We start from the raw sequence: 21,176 nt of genomic DNA, 5'->3' as shown, positions 1-21,176 counted from the left end.
TGATAGGTTGATCCTATTTCTTAAAATAATAAAAAGCTTCTGCTGGGTGTGAAGTTATTGGGGACAAAAAGCGTAATACGTTCCAGAACATCGGGATTGCAAATGTACCCACTGAACGGCTTACGTGCTACTAACACTATTGCAATTTTTTTCCTAACGTCTAGTCTAGTCATTGCATTCCAGCGAGAAAATCTGAAGTGAAGAATATAAAGAAACAATAACCGATAAACAATTATAAATTTACAATTAACAATTATAAATTTACACCTAAGTATTATAAATTAAAATTAACAATTAAAAATTAACAATTAACAATTAACAATTAACAATTAACAATTAACAATTAACAATTAACAATTAACAATTAACAATTAACAATTAAATATTAACAATTAACCATTAACATTTAACAATTAACAATTAACAATTAACAATTAACAATTAACAATTTACAATTAACAATTAACAATTGACAATTGACAATTGACAATTGAAAATTGAAAATTTACAATTAACAATTAACAATTGACAATTGACAATTGACAATTGACAATTGACAATTGACAATCAACAATCATCAATTAACATTTGATACTTAAAAATTAACAATTAAAACTTAACACTTGACAGTTACCAACAGAAAGTACTACCCAAACTCTCGCATGTACAGGAATCGCAAAAACTTTTTTGAAGCTTTTAAACATAACATTTTTTAACGTAAACCTCGCTGAACAACACTCCTATAGTATAAGTTGTGTATTTGCAGTTAGTTATCATATTTGCATTTCAAAACATCCTCTTCTACTTTTCTTTCCCATATATGTACAACTTCAGAATTTCAACATTCCCCAAATAGAGATTTTCTTTATTTCCACTATCGTCAGTCAAACTAGAACTCTTATACTGTGTCATAAAAAAGGAATGATGATTCCTTCAACAAAAGCAATCTTCTCTATCTATCTAACAACACTGTAAGTAACCAGGCACGGGGGCTCTATCGAAGCCCGAGTCAAGTTAGCCTCCCAGAAGCTGGGCCTACTATAGAGGACCCACATATACTTTAATCGTACACAACTGCTGACCTTGTACAAATTGAAAGTGCACCCCACTGTTGAATTTTACAGTCACCTCTGTTCTGGAGCCCCAAATTCCCAAAAAAACTCTTAACTCTATGCAGAAATGGGCGGTCCGTTTGATGATACTTGAGAACGGGTCATTTCTACTACTGTGTTTCCTCACTCCTCCAGCATGAATCTCTTCAAAACCCATGTCCACTCCTTCTTCTCCTTTTTTTATTATCTCTAAATATTTTTCAGGTGGCGTCCTATGTTGAGTTACTGAAAAAGAATGACCAAAATATTAAATATTTTTAACGTATTATTTCTTTGTTGCAGGAAATGATCATTGACTCTCAAAAGCAATCGGGATGGATCCCACCGACAAGGAAGACCTTCCTCAAGAAGACCTTTTCTCATTATCAAGAGAGATTGCAGAACTTGATGAGGGCTACTTCAACACTAATGATAACGTCCACCAACCACCAGCATCAATACACCAACTAGACAACCAAAAACTGCCAATAGAAGACACACTGTACATCCCAGAAGACACCGTCTACAATGTGGAAGATGGCATATATAGTCCAAAAGACTTTGCATCCTCCCTTTTTAACTTTTCGACAACTACTTACAGTACAAGACCAGAAATTTTTGATAATTCTACGTCTCATGATATTGGTTTGAACGTGACCATCAACCGTTTTGATGATGAATCTTTCGGGACCTTGGCTTTTCGAGATGTGAGCCTTGTTGGCCTGTTTTGTATCCTGATTGTAGTGACAGTCATCGGCAACACTTTGGTCATCTTGGCAGTGTTGACCACCAGAAGACTGAGGACTGTGACTAATTGCTTCGTCACAAGTTTGGCTGTTGCAGATTGGCTGGTGGGGATCTGTGTCATGCCGCCTGCTGTGGCGCTGCATCTTATGGGTGAGTCTTGGAATATTTTAAATAAGTGAATTCATCAAGTGTTCTAGTATGTTTGTGTATTTATCTATCCAGTACGCCTTGCACTCGATAGAACCCATTGTTAAATTTATTTATTTGTTAGTTTACAGCAAGCATGTAAAAGTATTTCGAAGTGTTCCAATGTCTACGTCATTTATGTAAATTGGCGCTATACTTATATTAGTAGTGTTTTTAAGACTAAAAGTGCAGTGAAATTTTCAAAATATTAACAGACATTTCCATATTCGGCAGAATAATTTTTTCCCATGATGTGATAAATTATAAGACTCCATTTAGTTTTGTTTTTCTTAGTCTCAAAAATGGTATATTATGTTCACAGATTATGGATACTGTTAAAACTGCATAAAAGATTTAAATATCTTTTTTCTACTTCTGATCATTGTTATAAAGTTCTGTAATCATTTTAATGTTTTTATACATAACTATCATTCAACTATTGTTGGCACTCACGGGATACACATGGTCACATAAACGTATTACTCTGAATTATTATTTCATGAAAATTTTTCTATCCTCAAACAAAAAAAAAATGTTTTTACATTTTTAAATACTATTAATAACAAAAAATAAAAAAATCTTTATTGTTTTCAACTCTAAAAAATCATTAAAAATACTATTGATAACTTTTCTGGTTGACTTGAAATCATTAATAATTCTTAACATTTTGTCTCATTTTATTTATGACAATTCAACTTCTATTAATAAAATACGCATCTATTCATTTTCATTGAAAAATAGGATTCCGAAGAATTGGAGACCTGCGATAATTACAAGATAACTTTCTTAACCAATAAGGAGGTACTTGTATATTAACCCTTCAGTACATTAATCGCTTTTGTACAAATTTCAGTGTTATCTGTGTTTATAAAATGCGCTATATACATTTAGTTTATTTTAATTTTCCGTAAACAAAAAATAATATTTTAGAAACTAGATAAGAAGAAAATAAAATATTATTTCAGGTGTATGCATTTAAAATATACATTGCTATTTCTAAATAATAAAATTTTAGTATCAAACTTGAAAAATTTTGTCTCAAACGCTAACCTCATTTTTACTCCAATCATAGAAAAAATTGAGTTAACTCGATATTTCGAAAACACGTTCGTGTTGGGAAATCTAGAAGAAAACTGCACCATCACTTTTATCTCGTTTATATAATAAAAAATATTTTTTAAGTTTAATTGTTACTTAAGGAGTTGTTATTTTTAGGATTTTATCAATAAATTCTAGTGTAAATATTTAAGACAAACATGGAAGTTTTTTTAAAAATTTAAAATCTAAGTGTTTCCGCATCATAGAAAAAAAGATAAAAATACTTTTATCAAATATGGACACCCGGTCATATATGGCCCTCAAACGCTGAAGGGTTAAAACCGAAAATACATTATTTGTCATAGGTACTTTGTAGAGCTTTTTAACGATTTATAAAAAAATACGTTTTAACGGACCTTAGCTTACGGACATTATTTATAAAACCGTCATTTTTCTAACTGACAGTCCAACCGATGATGTAGTTTTTTTTTGAGCTAGAATTACCTTTTTCGAGAACTTTTATTTTCCCTTCATTTTGCTAAGGGTGGGTCCCTTATATATTATTTAAAGGAGCATGGTGCGAGACGACCCTAAAAAGTAAAATGAGACTTTTCAGCATTTCATCCCCACTCGAGTTGGACCACGACTCAGATATGTCACTTGGCCTTCCGAATAAACATGTAACATTTCTGCAGGCATCGTTCTACCCTTTTATACTTAAGGGTTGTGGAAAATATTTCACATTCTGACAAGTTTATATTCAGTTTTAACAACTTTTACGTCGGGTATATATAATAATAACATTAATGTTTGTTTATTTCAGTTGAGCAGAGCAGTGAGTGCAATACTCTGTCTGCCATGAATAAAAATACATCTAAATAAATTACATGATAATACAATAAAAAAAAAAAAAATGGTAAACATATTTAGCACTTGTACTGCGGTAGCTTGAGGGTAATTCTCCATCTATTGTGTAGGGGCGCACCCTGCCACTGGGCGACGGCCTGGACAAGAGTGTTTTCCTATCTCCGGTAGCGTTGACTCGTCCCGGCTACATATTTCTCAGATACGTATATATGGGAGGAACTTATCTGAGTTTAATGCACCGTATATAGACTTTCTTGAGGCAAAAAATTGATTTAGCCTGGAAACATATAACTGTATAATAACTTTACACCTAAATAATATAACTCATAACTCTTTGATAGTTCATTCTTTTTGATATACTATGGCTCTTCCGTGCTACAAAACTTCAGCCGCAGTCGTTGCCATGACTTATTGTTCAAGATATCACACGGCATAACTGATTTTCTAGTAGTACAAAGCGTGACACGAGGGATGATGCTACTTAAAAAAATATCTGAAACGGTGGATGTATTTAATTCCTCTATAAATAGTCTTAATATCTTCGCATAACTATCTTCCAAAAGTGAGTGTCAGAATGAGACGATTGTACTGTAACTGGATAAATAATCGGTCGTCCAATTAAAAATAAAAATAAAAACAATCCTAGAATCCTTATGAGTTTTCATGCCAAAGGGTTACATTATAATCAATTTCGTACTTTATCACCTATAGATTTTTCACATACATATTTTAGCATCTACATATTTTATCAGCTATATATTTTTAACCTACATATTTTATCATCTACATATATTTTATCACCTACATATTTTATCACCTATATATTCTATAATCTATATATTTTATCACTTGCATAATTCATCAACTACATATATTTGATCACCTATAGATTTTTCATATACATATTTTATCATCTATATATTTTATCAACTCAATATTTTTTAACCTACATATTTTATCACCTATATATTTTATCACCTACATATTTTATCATCTTTATATTTTATCACGTATTTATTTTATCATCTATATATTTCATTACCTACATATTTTGTCTTTTATATATTTTATCACCTAAATATTTTTTTTCTTTTACTATACTTTTCATTTTAAATGCTCCAATAAGTTCGCTTCAAGTAGCATCCTTTCTTATTTTCACTAAATTGTAACTACATTGTTACTATGTCCATATACTATTATGATATATTTTTTTACTTTCACTAACCTAATATACAATATATTAGTCTCAGAGAGAGATCGTATGCCACATCAACATTATAATATCTTTTGGTTTCACAAAAGACGCGAAGATTTTTATAAGATCATTTTAAGACGATCTTCGATGACGTCACGTACTACTTATCACTGGGGCTACCATAACACTTCTAAAACACGCGAAATAACTTCAAAGCAGGTTGTCCAAGTGAGGCTTTCACAAAACACAACTACTTGATAATTAACATAAAGTAATCTCCTTAGATTCTTACAAACCACCACAATATTTCATGTTTTTATTGTCTATTTACCATCAAACTGCATGAGAATAGAAACAAATATTTAAAACTATAAAAACTTTATGCTTTAATAATTTATACTTTATGACAGTACATTTTCTTCAAAACATTCATCCTAGACTTGCAAAAAATTCAATAGATGTCGAACATTAAATTTTTTTTTAAATAGATTTATTTATTGTTTTTTTTTAAATTTAATTAAAATCAAATTAAATAATATAAGTTCTGCAAGTATTTTTTTTCTTTGTTATTGTTACAGCTGTTTCGGCTTTCAAGGCCATTTTCAAACTGTGGTTTAGCCACGTTTAGACGATTTATTTATATGATTCTATTTTACCCCCTCCCAATTTAAAATGATTTATTACCGGTTAAACCGGTTTAATGATAAAATAATTGTGACAATAGATTTCATATTCTTTGGTGGTATTTTGTAGTCTGTTTTCCCCACATTAATGGTATCTTAATTGTTTAATAATGATGTAGCAGCTATTATTTCATGTAAATATGTTATATTGTTAAGGTTTTATGAAAATACTTAGAAGCGGGGAATAAATAATTTTCCTTACTTTATTGATTAATGTTATATTAGGGTCATTGGTTCTTTAATTGATTTTTTTTGTTGCTAAAAGATGTTTATCCAAGAAACTTTCTTGATTGCATTTAATTCGGGAAGAATCTTTCAATCATCATTAAATTAAGATGTTGTTGGTAGTTTTTAGTCAAAGTATGATACATTTGAAACATGACCAAATGGAATGGGGTCGAATTATCTTAGTGGTAGAGTAAAGCCCCGACAAGGCTTGGTTCATTTCATAGATGCGACAGAATCTTTTTGTGATTTTTCGGTTAAAGATTATCGTTTAAGAGTCGCTAATAATGTCTTCAATGATTAAATCATGTCCACCTAGGATTCTTGCTGCATTGTCTCCATCTTCTATCTTCGTCGAACATCACAGCGGTGCTGCCAAGGTCTGTTATCTATGTGAGAATATTGTGTCAGCACTTTATTAGCAGCAGACATATACCTGGACGGATGATGAACCTCGTGCTTCTAAAGTTGGTGGACGCGATAGACTGCTGCAGAGGCTCCATCTTCTATCTTTGTTGAACGTCACAGTGGTGCTGCCAAGGTCTGGTATCTATGTGAGGATATTGTATCAGCGCTTTATTAGCAGCAGATACCTGGATGGATGACGAACCTCGGGTTGGCACTATTAGTTGATTCTCTTGCTGCAGCAGCTGGTCCAGTTTCTTCACCACCCAGGATTCTTGCTGCTGAGTCTCCATCTTCTATCTTCATGTCACCTGTTCCTGTTCTTCATTTTAATTTACTTAACTTCCCTTTATTTTGGTAGTATTTATATTTTTTGTAGTAGGTACCTGCATCAACTGTAAAGCGCCCCTGAGGTAATATCTCACAAAAGCGGCGCTATAAAAGTTGTCTAATATTATTATACTGTTTAGTCTCCCTCCCCTTTTATCAATTTTCCGCTCCGTTACCCATAGTTATTTGCACCTCTCTAAACATTGTATGTAGTTTGCTCCATGCATATTATTATGACTACGGTTAAATTATTCTAGCATTAACCGAGCGAAATAATTAGATTCTTGCTGCGCTTAATTAATGAGATTCCTCGTAGTTGTTGTTCGGTTAGCAGTTTTAATACTACTATTATGAAACACTTAAATCTGTACTAGCCATAGTATTATAATATTATTCTATTCATTCTCTTGCAATTTCCGTACTTTAAATGTAGCATAAAATAGTTAACAGGGTCAGTTAGTTAACCGGTAATTTTAGTTACACAAATTTTCATTTTGGGAGGCGGTTATGGGTAATAATATTATGGGTAGCATAAAATGCTTGATACTCAGATATTTTCACCAAACACGGCCAAATCGGCATTTCAAGCAGCTTTTCAATTTTGAATTGTGTTCCCTCTCCAGGACGATAATTGAAAGAATCCATTTTTGTTTGATTGTATATTTATGCGGCGTGAAGGCCCCGTCTGCTCGGAGCCGGTGGGCCTATGGCAACCCCAATTGTTTTTTATAAGCCTGAAAGAATCGAAAGATAAATAAAATGTGAACGAGAATAGTTGTAAAATTCCTGACTATTTAGATTTTGTCACTAAATACTAAATAAAATGGAATAAATTTCTAGAATAGTTTCAATTCTGCCCAGTGGTGTCTCACCAAAACAATTTATTCTGGTACTATCTACGACTTTCATTAATCTACTAGTAAGGTTTACAATTACAATGACAATATTTAATACTACTTTTCGAGAGAAGCATTAGCTTGTAGAATAGATAATTATTTCATGTTAGCCAAACATCTTGTAATGTAAATTTGTCTTAATTTATCAAGATTTTTGACCAAAAAAATATAAATTTCAAATGTATGGTTAAAATAATTTTCTCGTAAAAATATAATATTACCTTTGGTACTTTATCGCTTGCCTGAATTCTCAAAACAATCATTTTATACTGACACTTGAGTTCACAGCGAATCTGAGGTCCAGAGTTCATTGAACCAGAATTACGCAGGACACAGGTACAACCGAAATTAGAATTTTTGATTCGTTTATTTTTAACATTCTCTACAATAACGAAAATAATCTAAGTTCATCCCTTAACCGCAGAAGGGGTGATTTGGTAACAGACAAATAGCTGATGCGTTTATCTCAAGGGTACACATTGCCAGACAGATGGGCCTCACATGTCACCCCCAAAATTACCTACCCCTCCCGACCCACCTAAGCGATAGTCTAACCTCGTACAATCACCGGCCATCAATTACCATAAAGGGCTATCGGCTAAGGGTTGAATCAATGCCTGAGATAAGATCGGTCTTCATTACTGATCTGTAGATAGATCATTTGACATACATCATAGGTCGTAATAGCAAACAAATGTTTTATAACAAACGGCTGGTATATGAATCCAATTCCTTTTTTTTCACAGGTGAGGTATTTGTTATTTATTTTGTACAGGATGCTTTTATGTTCCAGGTCGATGTTTATAACTTTTAAATGAAATACAATTTCATATTTTATTGATTGATGATATGGTGTATGGAATACGATGTCAGTCAAGTGGCCACCTCTGGCCGTGGTGCAAAGGCAAGTTATTTTAAGTACATTTTTCATAAAAATTCCACTTCTGGCGTTATTTCAGCTTTTCATTTCGAATATTTTTTTCTTTAAAAGAAAGTAAAACATTCCCGGGATACAAATAACCAGACAATATTTTAAAATCTCCTACTAACACCACAGTAAGCTGAAAATGTTACCTGTGTTGTGATGGAGGATTTAGCCAGCCGACGAATTGAACGTACGACGCCTAGGTAGCACCCAAACGCGATGTCAACTCCGCAACCGACCGGAATGTTGTCATTAAGTATCAAGATTGGTTTATTAAGAAGAAATCGAGAGGGGTCAAATTAGGGAATAATGGGGGCTAGTCTCTGAGGTCCAAAATTGAACAATTTTTTAAATAAAAATTTTAGTAATTTCAACACGTTGTTGCAGCGTTAGATGCCCCTTAATAAATTGTTTTTGACACTCTCTCTATGACTTTCAAAAGCAAACTGATAAACGTCATACAAAACTAAAATGACGACCAAAAAAATCGACCAGGAACATAAAACGCACTATGTATTATAGAACGAAAACAGTAAATTGGTTGCAGTCTCTGTAATACAGTGTTGAAACAATTTATAGGTATTAAATATATCATAGTGTGTACCTATGATGTGTTTTCTTTCATGTGGCATGTAGTAATTACCGGGTGACGTATGTTGTGTACTGTAATTTTTGTATGTGTGAGTGCATGTATAATATATGTATGTGAATGGTATAGTTTATATTATTGACATGGTGTTCTTTTTAAATATGGGCAGTGAATCCGAAAAAATGTCAATGTTAGAGTTCAATTATATTCGTCTAAACGAATATAATTGAAGGTATGAAGAGCATGATTAATTTGGCGAATCAAATGCTGCATTTGTGTTGTAATTAAGCGTGAAGAATAGCGTTGCATGTCGTGTACGTCTTAAATGTATTTAAAAATTAATAAGAAACAAATGTTTAGTAGGTTATGGTTTAAAATTTTGAGTATAAATTTAAATAAGGCAAAGATTAATTAGTGAATTTTCATGTATGATATTTCATAAATTTATTTTGAATGCGTTATATGCCATCGATAAGGAGGTATCCTAAACTTCTTACCGCCCACAGTTTTTGTAAATAATTAATAAAAAAATGATTTAAATTAGTAGATAGAGCATTATGGTATAGGGGGTTCTCATTTTAAGTATGGTTCATTTGTAGTTTATTTATAATTGTTATTGTCTTTAATTCGTAGAACTCTATCCAATTTATATTTTAAAATTTTGTAAATATTTTTTTTTACCATTGCTCTTAACAGCTGTATTGCCTTCCGAAGGCATTAACACACTGCAGTTTGATGATAGTAAAATCAGTTTTGTTAATACCTTCGGAATGCGATACAGCTGTCACGCATAATATCGAATCTTCCATTTTGAAACTGAAAAATACACATCCACTTTGTCCAGATTTTCTTCCGGTATTATTCATAAAAGGTTGTGCCGAATTTTAAAACTGCCGCTAAGCTTCTTATTTAACCTTTCCATAGAAACTGGTGTATTTCCTGATTTGTGGGAAATATCAAAAATTTGTCCGATTCATAAAAGCGGCATAAAGACTTCTGTGAAAAATTTCAGACCGGTTGCAATACTATCTGCACCGGCTAAATTGTTCGAATCGATTCTTCATAAATTCACACTACCACAAGTTGAACCGTTTTTAATTTCTAAACAGCATGAATTTAGAAAAGGTTAATTGACAGAAACCATCCTATTGGTTTTTACGGATACAGTATTAAAATCACTAGACAAAGGCCATCAAGTAGATTGTTCATACAATGATTTTTCAAAGGCCTTCGATACTGTTAATTACGACGTTTTACTCAATAAACTGGCTACAATAGGATTCTCCATAAGACTACTTACTTTTTGCTGTCTATCTTGCAGACAGAAAGCAGTTTGTGTCTCACGGACTATTCCAATCTATACATTTCTTTGTACGATCGGGGGTGCCCCAAGGCAGTAATTTAGGCCCTTTTTTCTTTTCCATATTTATAAACGATATTTGATAATTAATTCTGCATTCTAGGATTTTTCTCTTTGCTGATAACTTAAAACTTTTCTTAGAAATACTAACTTTAGAAGACTACAATCAACTCCAGTCAGACATTGATAGAATTGTTGAATGGAGTAAAATAAATCGGATTGAGTTTAATGTTTCTAAGGACGGGTTGTTTCGGAGAAATTGAACAATTCATCAAATTTCAACGTTCATTTCTGGGTACTGTGAAAGTCTTATTCAAGTTCTGTTATTATATCATCATAGGCTAGTTGCATGACAGAACTAAAATAATAACAGAACTCGAAAAAATCTTTCACAGAACTGGAAAATTTAATTTGAAATTTGAAGAATTGTTCAAATTCTCCGAAACAACCCGTCCTTAATGTTTAATTTTGTCATTCACTACGCGATTCATACCTGGTATTACCAGTATACAATGGACGCTCGAAGTTTAAAACGTGTCTCGACAAGAAGGATTTTGGAATCATGTTTGATAGTAGGCAGACATTTCATGCTCATATTGAGACGGCATGTAGCACTTCACTGAGAATTCTGGGCTTTGTTCTACGCACTGCAAGGAATTTTAGAGATAACCGGGTGCTTATAGTTTTATTTAATTCCTTAGTAAGGAGTAGACTTGAAAGTGGGTCGGTGATTTGGATTCCACACCAGGTAAAGTATTTTCTCATGTTGGAGAGAGTTCAGAAGAAATTCTTGAGATTTCTCTGCATGAGGGAGTATGGCTACTACCCGTGGCTCTATCCCACTGACTTTCTTTTGGGAATGCTTGGAATGAACTATCTACGGGTCATGAGAGATGTGCGCATTGCTACACATTTCTTTAGACTGATCGTAGATGGTTTGAAAAATCGCTCATCATGGAGAGCATTCATTTCTATGTTCCTGATGGTTATCTACGTCACCGACAACATAGACTTTTTATCTCCCGGCCTGCAGAACTAACTTGCCAATGGTCATGCCTGTGGGGAGAGCAATCTTGATGTTGAACAGAATCAATTCGGATATTGACATTTTAAGCATCAATGAAGCTTCCTTTAAAAGGCAAGCTCTATTATTACTTGTATAGTTGATATACAAACTGTCAATATTAATCTAAGAATTCTTACTACATAAATATTTTTAAAACGCCTTGAAATTAACAATTTTGTAATGTTTTTGAAATGAATAAACAGAATTGAATTGTATTGAATCGTGATATCAATTTGATTACACATTTGCCCTTATGATGTAGACTGCAATGCTGTCCAAAACATTGGCTAAAGAATGAGGTAGCGCAACACGGCATAATACTCCAAAAACCAATCACTTTAATACTTTTGGCCGTGAAAATCTTAAATCATACCAGGTACATCTCTAGATAAGTATGTACGTACCACGACTTACCAGTGTTAATGAAAAAAAAATCTTTATATTAATCAGTTTAATCTTTAATATGGTTTCTATAATAATATGTATTTTTTGATTTACCGTAATTTGTATTTTTCCCTTATGTTTTATTATTTGTTCTACAAAATATTATTTTGCTGTTCTTACATAAATTATGTTCGACTAGCCTAGCCTAGTATGATAGTTGAGAAATTTGCCAAATTGAAATCTATTAAAATTTATAAAATAATAAAGAGAGCCTATAGGGGCCTGGTGGTGGTTAGGCGGGATGTATGCTCGTATGAACTTAAGAAGCGGCTGCACTTAAGAGGAAGCTACAAGCCAAAAATGTTTATATTCTTGGTAAGCCTTATATTGTCACGAATGTATAAATAATCGCTTGAAAAACGGAGTCTAGAAACGTTTGATTTGAAGCACAAAAGTTGTTTATATTTATTTTGTAAATAATTTTATAAGAAAGCAAAAAAGTTAATCAATGGAAACTGTCATAGATAATCTTAACTATAATACAGTTTTTTTTTTCCTTTTTGCGTTTCAATATTGAAAAAAAATTGTTTTTAAAACTTTAAATACATTTATATTTTTTTATTTGTATTCTACTCAAGCGAAACGATAGGAAAACCTTCAATTTATCTGAAGCATATTTGTCGGTATTCATAATGTTGTTCAATGATAACTCAACACTGTGACAATTCAACACATTTTTAAAAAGTGATATAAAGTCATTAGAAAACATGAACAAAAAAAAATTAACCTAACCTAACCTAACCTACTTAACCCAGTTAATAAAGTTTTTGTTTCATCCCTTTCCATCACTTTATATAACTTTTTAAAGATGTGATGAATTATCATTGTGATAATTTATCCGGTCACCTCATAATGTACACCGATTCGTTATAAATATTAATCAAAATAATGATTTAGCATTTAGCTTCACCTTAAGGCAGGTGTTAGGGCTTTCCGTGACCCCTATCGTTCGGGCCTCCTCTCAGCAAAACGAGCTGCATGGCATAGGTGGGTGGTAAGTGAAGTTGGTAACGCCAACCCGTGGGAAATCCACAGCACTGTTGAAAACTCGGATAAAGGATCAGATCGATACTTATCGAACGTAGTGCTCGGTAATTGCGAAAGGAACGCTGCGCAGAAAGCTTTTTATATTCGGGAGTATGGCTTTTAGAATGAACGCGTGTGGAAACAATTTTTTGTTCAACATTCTAGCTAAATTTCCCGGCGATGCCCGTATTTTACAGAGTTTATCGAATTTAGACTTAGACAGCGACCTTCATCTTCTTTTGAAGGTCAAAGTCTTAAGACGGCTTCTATGGTCAAGGAGTTAGACTGTCGACTAGCAAGCTTAAGATCGCAAGTTTATTTATTTGATTAATTTGTGTTATTTCACAAATTACTCATTTAAAATAATATATAGTATATTTGCAGCACTTTCCAGAGTAGAACATGCTCTCAGTATCGCCCTGGTGTAAGAATTAAAACGTTGCTTTTAATGTCTTTGGCCGTGTCTGGTACCAGATCTGAATAGCCAGGTACTTCCCCACCTTGCACTTCCCCGTCTACTTCCCTTCCCACTACTTTCAGCCTTACAACATACCCCAATAGGGGATTCCATAGTTTCACTGTATCCAGACGGTTAAGAGCAGTTGGGACTCTTGTGCGTTTTCACATGAAAAAGTGTGCGAAATTTCTTCAACCATGGAATAAGAATCATTTACTCATTACGGATAAAACTTGATTCATTTAACCCTTTCAATACCAAAGTTCCTCCTGAGTAACATTAACAAAACAAAAAAAATATCTCTTGATTTGAAAAAATCAAGAAATATTTTTCTTTACAAATAGTAAAAGAAGATAATTTCAACATGTAAATATGATGAAATGTCAAATAAAATTATATTTTTAAAAAAAAAACATTTTGATGGGCGTAAATTTAAAGTACTAACCACCGATTTAAGTTGAAAAATAAATTTGTCGTGAATAAATTTAAATTTCTACTAAAAACAACGCTTTTTTCATTATTATAAATGTAAAAGTTACCTCTAAATTCACTCAAAATCGATTTATTTTATGTCTTATACAGGTGTCCGGGAATATTTATTTTCCCATGCAAACATTTCAACTTTTTTACCTAAAAACTACCTTAAAACTTTGGAATTTCGAATAAAGTTATTTTCATCTTTTTTACATGCACTATCATGTAGAATCACCCCCCGAAGTAAGCGCACTTTACCCCCGGACACCTTGTATAATATCGTAATTTTATTTACAATATATATAAACTATCACCCACTTAATATTTGTTTATACATTTTACTTAAATTAAAAAAAAATATCAGTTTTGTTGAGTATTTGTAAGACAAATTTAAATTTTGTAGTAAAATGGTCTGTCAGCAGTTTCTCAAATAACCCGCGGTATCCGTAAATATTAAACCTATTTCGTTTGGTTAGCAATACAAGTAAGTTATTATTTTGAATGTTTCATTTTAATTCAATGTTTGTTTGGAAAAAATAATGGTGTTTGTTCTCGTTATTTCCAGTCAATATTGAAGCATCACTATTTTTGTTTGTTTTGTTAATTTATCGTTTTTATCTGGTAAGTTACCTATCCCAATATTTACAATATCCATTATAAATTCACGACTATGCACAGTTTGAATAATATTATTATTCAATTCAATGTGCGAAAGTTAGGTTGCTTATCATAATATAGCGGGACAGAATTCTGGGTGATTTTAAGTAAGCCCAGGGTATCAATTCTCCAATTCAGGCCGCTCACAATTGCTTTAGTAAAGTACATACATTGGTCGACGTTCTTATTTTTGAGTCTCGTCGAAGGTACATACTTACATACGCCGAACGTCAAAAGTCATTGTTCGAGTGGAATGACTTTGCCGAGAATCGGGGCCCAGAGCTTACCTTGAATGGATTACCTGAGTAAATGTTTTGTGTAGTGCGGGCTTAAGCTATTAGTAAAGCACACCTTGAGTGGAAGATGAATTAATAGAGCTGTATAAATTATTAATTATTATTATTAGTAACCAAGATATTGGAAAAAAACTACCGACTTAAGTAGATAAATTTAAGACATATAGTCTCTGAGACATTCTATGTATCTTATTTAAAGGTCATTAAGTTTTATGATCAGTTTTTTTTAAATTATATATTGATTTTCTTAAGTATCTAATAAAAAAAGTGTTTATTTATGAACAAGATCTGCTTTGTAATAATAAGTCTACTACAGTCATAGTTGTCGCCACGACTTGTTCAAGTTACCACACGGCAGAATAGTTGTTCTAGCACAACATAACATGACGCGAGGAATTGTTCTGTTGAATGAAATTTCGGAAGCAGTAGCAGACTTATTTGTATAATTATCTTCTCAGATGTTAAGAAGTCAATATGTGAAGATTGTAAATATTGTAATTGAATGAATAATCTGTCGTACAGTGAAAAAAAAAGTTTTTACGCGTGACATTGGAGGGGATCTACACTTTGCCAATGACTGTGTGAGGAAACTGATTGTTTAACCTACTTAAGCCGAATTTATTTTTAAAACGATTCTATACTCTTAAATGTCCATACATGCATGATTGTTACTACGAAATAATGTATTCATACTTACATTCATAGTAACTCAAAATAAGGACATCAGAGATGTGTTCGCATGATGGTTTGACATCTAAAGTTAAATAGCAAAGAAAGAAAACAATATTTACAGATGTTAGTATGATTAAGGCGATGCATTACTTGTAATGCAAAATCATGTGGTTTTGGTTTGAAAATTTGGTCGCCTAGAAATGTTTCAGATATCCTAATTAAATACTGCGACTAGAATACACCTTGGCCTTTGAAATAAAAGAGTATTATTAGATAAGTCTTTTTATAAGCCCAGAAAAAAATAATGTATAGGCCTATTAAAACTGCTTTAAAGTTCAAAATCTCCTACTTACGAACCCATTTTCGGTTATAATTTTATTGTATAATGCGGAAAATTAAGTTATTTATAAAAGGTCGGAAAAAAAATAAAAATTTATGCCTGAACATCCACAAAATAAAATAAAAGGCACTTTTTAGCCATGTTTTTTTCTTGCATAAATCAAAACAGGCGGATGGTGTTAAGCGGGAATTTAAACCTTATCGCCATCTACGTAAGTAGTGTTGTTGATAACGGCTCGATTTAAAATATTACACGACTTCGCCTTAAAACATGAAAATATACAAGCCGCGTATCGAGGACAGTTTACCCCACTATCACGGCGCAGTCCCGGCAAGAGTGAGCTTTGCGAGCGGCCTGGCCACAACGAACCCAAACACCCGCGTTCCTTAGCCAGTTTCCCGAGAGTACCCTCGAATAAATGTTAATGGGGAGTGAGATATTCCCGAGGACACTAGGGGATGAAGTGGGGCAGGACGGATAGGGACGATGCCTTGATTTCCGTTGTTATCGTCCTCATTGTTATGAGGAGTCAGCAGCGTTTTTCAAGATGTCGTCACTGGAAATTCATGGATATTCCGCAGATGTATTATTTTTACAAAAAATAGCCATCCCTTTGATAGATTGCCCGGATTTTTTTCAATAAATTCAATCAACAGTGCACATCGGACAAACAGAGAAAACCACACACTAAACATCCCTCAATGCAACACTAATTCAAAACAAAACACATTTCATTCTCAGCGCTTCACCATTTTTAACACTTCATACAGTGAATTCTTAAAACAACAAACACACAATACATATTATTGAACATAGACCATATCCATCCCGTCCCCTTCCCTCCCACCATCCCATCCCCACATGCTAATGTGACCCCTTTCTCTATTAAATTAAGATACATCAGTGGAAATTTTTTATTCTTAATGTTATCCATTGTTTACCATACATTATAAAATATCGTTCGAGTGGTTAGCTTTTGAATTCAACGACGTTTCAACTTCATTTTTGCTATCCCAAAATCAACATGTTATATGCTAACAAATAAAGTCAAGAAACCTCTCATCTATTCCACATGACCGTACGAACTACGTCTCTCAATAGCCGGGTCTCAGTCGCCGTGTCTACTCAACCATGTTAGATAGCTAAAGGAAGGCTTTACAGCAGGGATAGCGGGATGCCTCAAGCAGGCTTCGCTTTATGAAGCCGGGTAAGAGTAGTTTATTTTGCAGACTGATGAGACGTATTCGTGGATAGTTTGCGACAAACCGAGTGGGTCTCTGGTCCAGGGGTGACCAACCCAAATCTTTTGGTTGGCCAAAGAAATCTAAAATTTCCGTCCATTTTTGTGAATATTTGTGGAATTTAGGTAAATTCGGTAGGTTTTCAAAAAAATTAGTTTTTTTTTAATTTCGGTAGGAATGGCATCGCTGTTACCATGAGTAAATAATACAAACAGTTGCTTAAAAAGTGTACGATTACTCAATTGGTCAATGCTCAGATTATATTCAATATATTCATATATTAACAAGTTACTCGCAAACCGTCCGTGTTAATAAACATAATTTTTGAGTAAATATAATTTTTACACCGAAAACGGGTTCTGATGTGTCTCCCATATATTGCATACTCTTTTTCTCTCTCTCTCTCTTTTTTCCTTTTTTTTCTTTGTTGCATTTTTTCTCTCACACTAAAGTTTGTTCAATATTTTTGCTTTTATATAAAAAAAATTTATATTACATATATGCATGTAATATTTTACATCTACATTATTTTTTTATTCTTTTGTGTTTTCATTAAGCCTGATGTGTTTACAAAATATATGTAACTATACTGCTACCCGGCTCAGAACAGATATTGTCTTGTGAGTCGGGTAGCGCACATAATTTTGTTAATAACCTTAAATAAAAATCACTTTCACTCCCACTATTGTATTGCCGGTATAGTAAATATAACAAATATGGCTCGGACTCTCGATGGGGGTTTTTATTTATTGCACGAATGGTGATGCATTTTATATTTCCTCAGAATTATAATTCTAGTTTAAATACTGCATCATCCACTTGTTTGCCTTTGGCGCATTATAAATAAAATTTAAAAAATGGCACGTGTTTAACCGACGTGCTCTCTCGATATTCACTACACACGCACCAATGTGTTTCATCTGAACTCACACTCCACTTATTAAAAGCATGTCAGAAAAATATACCCAATGCAATTGATTGCATAGATAAATTTGTAGTGAAGCCATGCGCTTGGCACTTTTCAAGATAAAAATCAACATCCCCATCGAGAGTCCGAGGTCTATTAACAATAATGCTATAAATTCAAAAAATATAAATTTATACGAACGATTTTTTTGTTTTAATACCAAAATGTAAAACATAGAAAGCTGAAAACTTCATTTTGGGCCGCGAAAAATCGTCATGTGGGCCTAAGGTTGGGCATGCCTGCTCTAGTCTCAAGTAGCAGGACAGACAGAACCCTACCTGGAATTGAATGTATGTAGTTTAAAATAAGTGAATTTAGACGATGTACGAGGTTAGTACATTTAAGGATAGATGAGTAGAATTTGACAGGTTTGAAAGCCCATGAAGAAGAACAGTAATTTTTGTAAAACCATTACTAAGAAGTAGTTCTGTGAACATTGACCTCGCCTCTATAAAAGCATGTTGGTAATTTTCCCTTATTTTAAATCAAAACCAAATTTTCTTCATAAATTATAAATTTGTAAGAAATTACTAAATTAATTATTAATTTCAATGATTTCACATTTTAAGAATAATTACTGAACCAATAAAACGCTTTTTGAACCGGAACGTACCAATTAATTTAACGAACAAATAAAATTCAAAGTGGTCCAGTTAAAACAAAACTTGGCAACGCTTAGTCAATAAATCAAATTGCATAGACTAAAATAATGTTTTACAGCGGTATAGAATGCATGTAATTTACACAGTGGGAGACGTTTTAGCGTTTGACAATCTTGAATTATTTTCGAATCAATGTACGAGTGTTTTCGTGGTTGTTATTAAAAGTTGTGCAAATTGAAAAAAGATAAAGTCAATACATATTTCTGATATAATGATTTATTTATCTTTGAAAAATATAATTTTTTTGCCGAACTCAAAATAATTATTACTTTTTTACATGAAATGATAAGTACCTACAGTAAAATAGTTTTCAATTACTAATTTTACTTACACATACTACAAATATTTTGTTTATAAATATTACCTCCACTATTATCACAACATTAAATGTTTGTTTATCAATATTAACTGCAATATTTTAAAAACATAAAATCTTTTTTTTATAAATATTAACTGCACTATTATAGCAACATTAAATCTTTTGTTTATTAACATTAACTGCACTATTATAACAACATTAAATCTTTTGTTTATGTATATTAACTGCACTATTATAAAAACATTAAATCTTTTTTATAAAGATAGCCCGGAGAGCCAATGTCATCCTTGGGGATGCCAAGAGGAGGGTCCTTTTTAAGAAATGAAGGAGGGAACTTGAATCTTGCAGAGACTCGTGTTGCAGGAGGAAGGAAAGACAAAAGCAATTATTTCCACAACTGAGATGTTGATTACAAGAACGAATCATGGAAACAACCCGTTCTGAAGTCATAAAAAATTTCAACTGTATACAAACGTTCACGGAGAAAACCTACAGATGTGAAATATTGCAAATTATTCTTATTCCAGTTAAAAACGGGAATGCAGGCTTTCATCGAATGAATCGAAGGATTTCCCATCAGTAAAACACGAATGTGTTATGAGGATGTCGGAACACTTGTTCATTAGAATTATAATATTGTCGCACTTTCTCATTATATTTATAAGAAAAAACGTAGATGCATGTACACGTGTTACGATAATTTCTGAATGGACTAATCTTTTAATATGTTTTTTTTAAAAGGAAGAAAAACATTCCCGGGTCACGAATAATCTGGAAAATTTTTAAAATCTCCTACTACCGCTACAGTAAACGGAAAATGTTGCTTGTGTCGTGATAGAGGAGTTAGCCAGCCGAGGAATTGAACGCATAACGCTTGGTTGGGACTTAAACGCGATGCCAACTCAGCCACTGACCGGTCAAAAATGGCTGGCCATAAATTTTTAACAGGATTTTAATAAATCAGCGGTACAATTTTTTCTCCATGCATTCGATTTCACATTTATGAGCATCTTTATAAAAAAACCTTTCTATAGTTGCCATCCGCCACGTCTACGTTCATAAATCTCACGTAAATATGATCCACACTAGTCTATTTTGTCTGTGACACCAAGTTGTCCCGTCTTGGGTATTTTAAAATAGTTTAGTCGTTGAACGCGATCGTGCAGCGTATTTTTGAGACCTCTTTATCTCCTGAAGACGAGACAATACCTTAAAATAAAGCCAGAATCTTAACGACGTAAGTGACGCAGCCGTGTACAAAAATTTTCAACGCGCGGTCCTTGTGTATTGGACACACCAGCCGTTGAATTTGCTTTATCGAATCTCTAAAATATAGTGGAAATCTTATCGACATAAGTGATGAAATCATATAAAAACAATATTCGGCGCGCAACCGGCATAATGGGCGGACTTAGGGTCAACATTGCCATCGCAGGCCAAGAAAATCGATTTTTCCTTGGGGTTTATTTTAATTATATCGGACAAACCTATTACTAAAATCTCAAATGTTTCGGGAAGAAATACAGTATGGTGCTTACAGCTAATTTTGTAGTTCAAAAACGTTTTACGAATTTATCAAAATGTTTTACATAAAATATTTGAATGGTAAGGTTCTGTTTTTATCAATCTTAAATGTAAATAACTTACATCCGAAGGGATCCCTTTTTGGAAAAATATTTGAGATTTTAGTAATACGTTCATCAGAAATAATTAAAATGTGAGCGTCGAGCAAATCCCCATTATTAGAGTCTTATGTCGTCTTTGCATTACAAACCCCGCAACTTTGGCTAACCGATAAGGTACCTATGCAATACCTACATCTATCTATTATAAATATTATATTATATATAAATATTACACAAGGCGGACGGCGCTCCGTTTGTTTGACTTTTTGTACGAATCTCTAGTTTAATAGCGAGATTGATGAAATTTTGCACACTTCACCTTTAAAACAAGAGCCCATCTGGTAAAGCCATCTCAAGTAACGTTTCAATTCTGAATAGTATCTTACACCAGGG

The 21,176-nt window shown here is 32.9% G+C and overlaps 1 protein-coding gene across 1 annotated transcript in view; it reads left to right on the top strand.

Moving 5' to 3' along the window:
• Positions 1-1,426: 1,426 nt before the first annotated feature.
• Positions 1,427-21,176, top strand: part of LOC149411690 (uncharacterized) — a 139,190-nt gene continuing 119,440 nt past the window's right edge. The window contains exon 1 of the mRNA XM_089646720.1: positions 1,427-1,988. Within this exon, the coding sequence (XP_089502846.1) occupies positions 1,427-1,988 (562 nt within the window). The remainder of the gene's footprint in view (positions 1,989-21,176) is intronic.

The sequence above is a fragment of the Hesperophylax consimilis genome, chromosome 25 (genome assembly GCF_061612785.1).
Source record: "Hesperophylax consimilis isolate HC1 chromosome 25, BYU_Hcon_1.0, whole genome shotgun sequence".
NCBI classification, from domain to species: Eukaryota; Metazoa; Arthropoda; class Insecta; order Trichoptera; family Limnephilidae; genus Hesperophylax; species Hesperophylax consimilis.
Note: the sequence above shows the minus strand (reverse complement) of the source record. Positions and strands in the feature narration are given on the sequence as shown.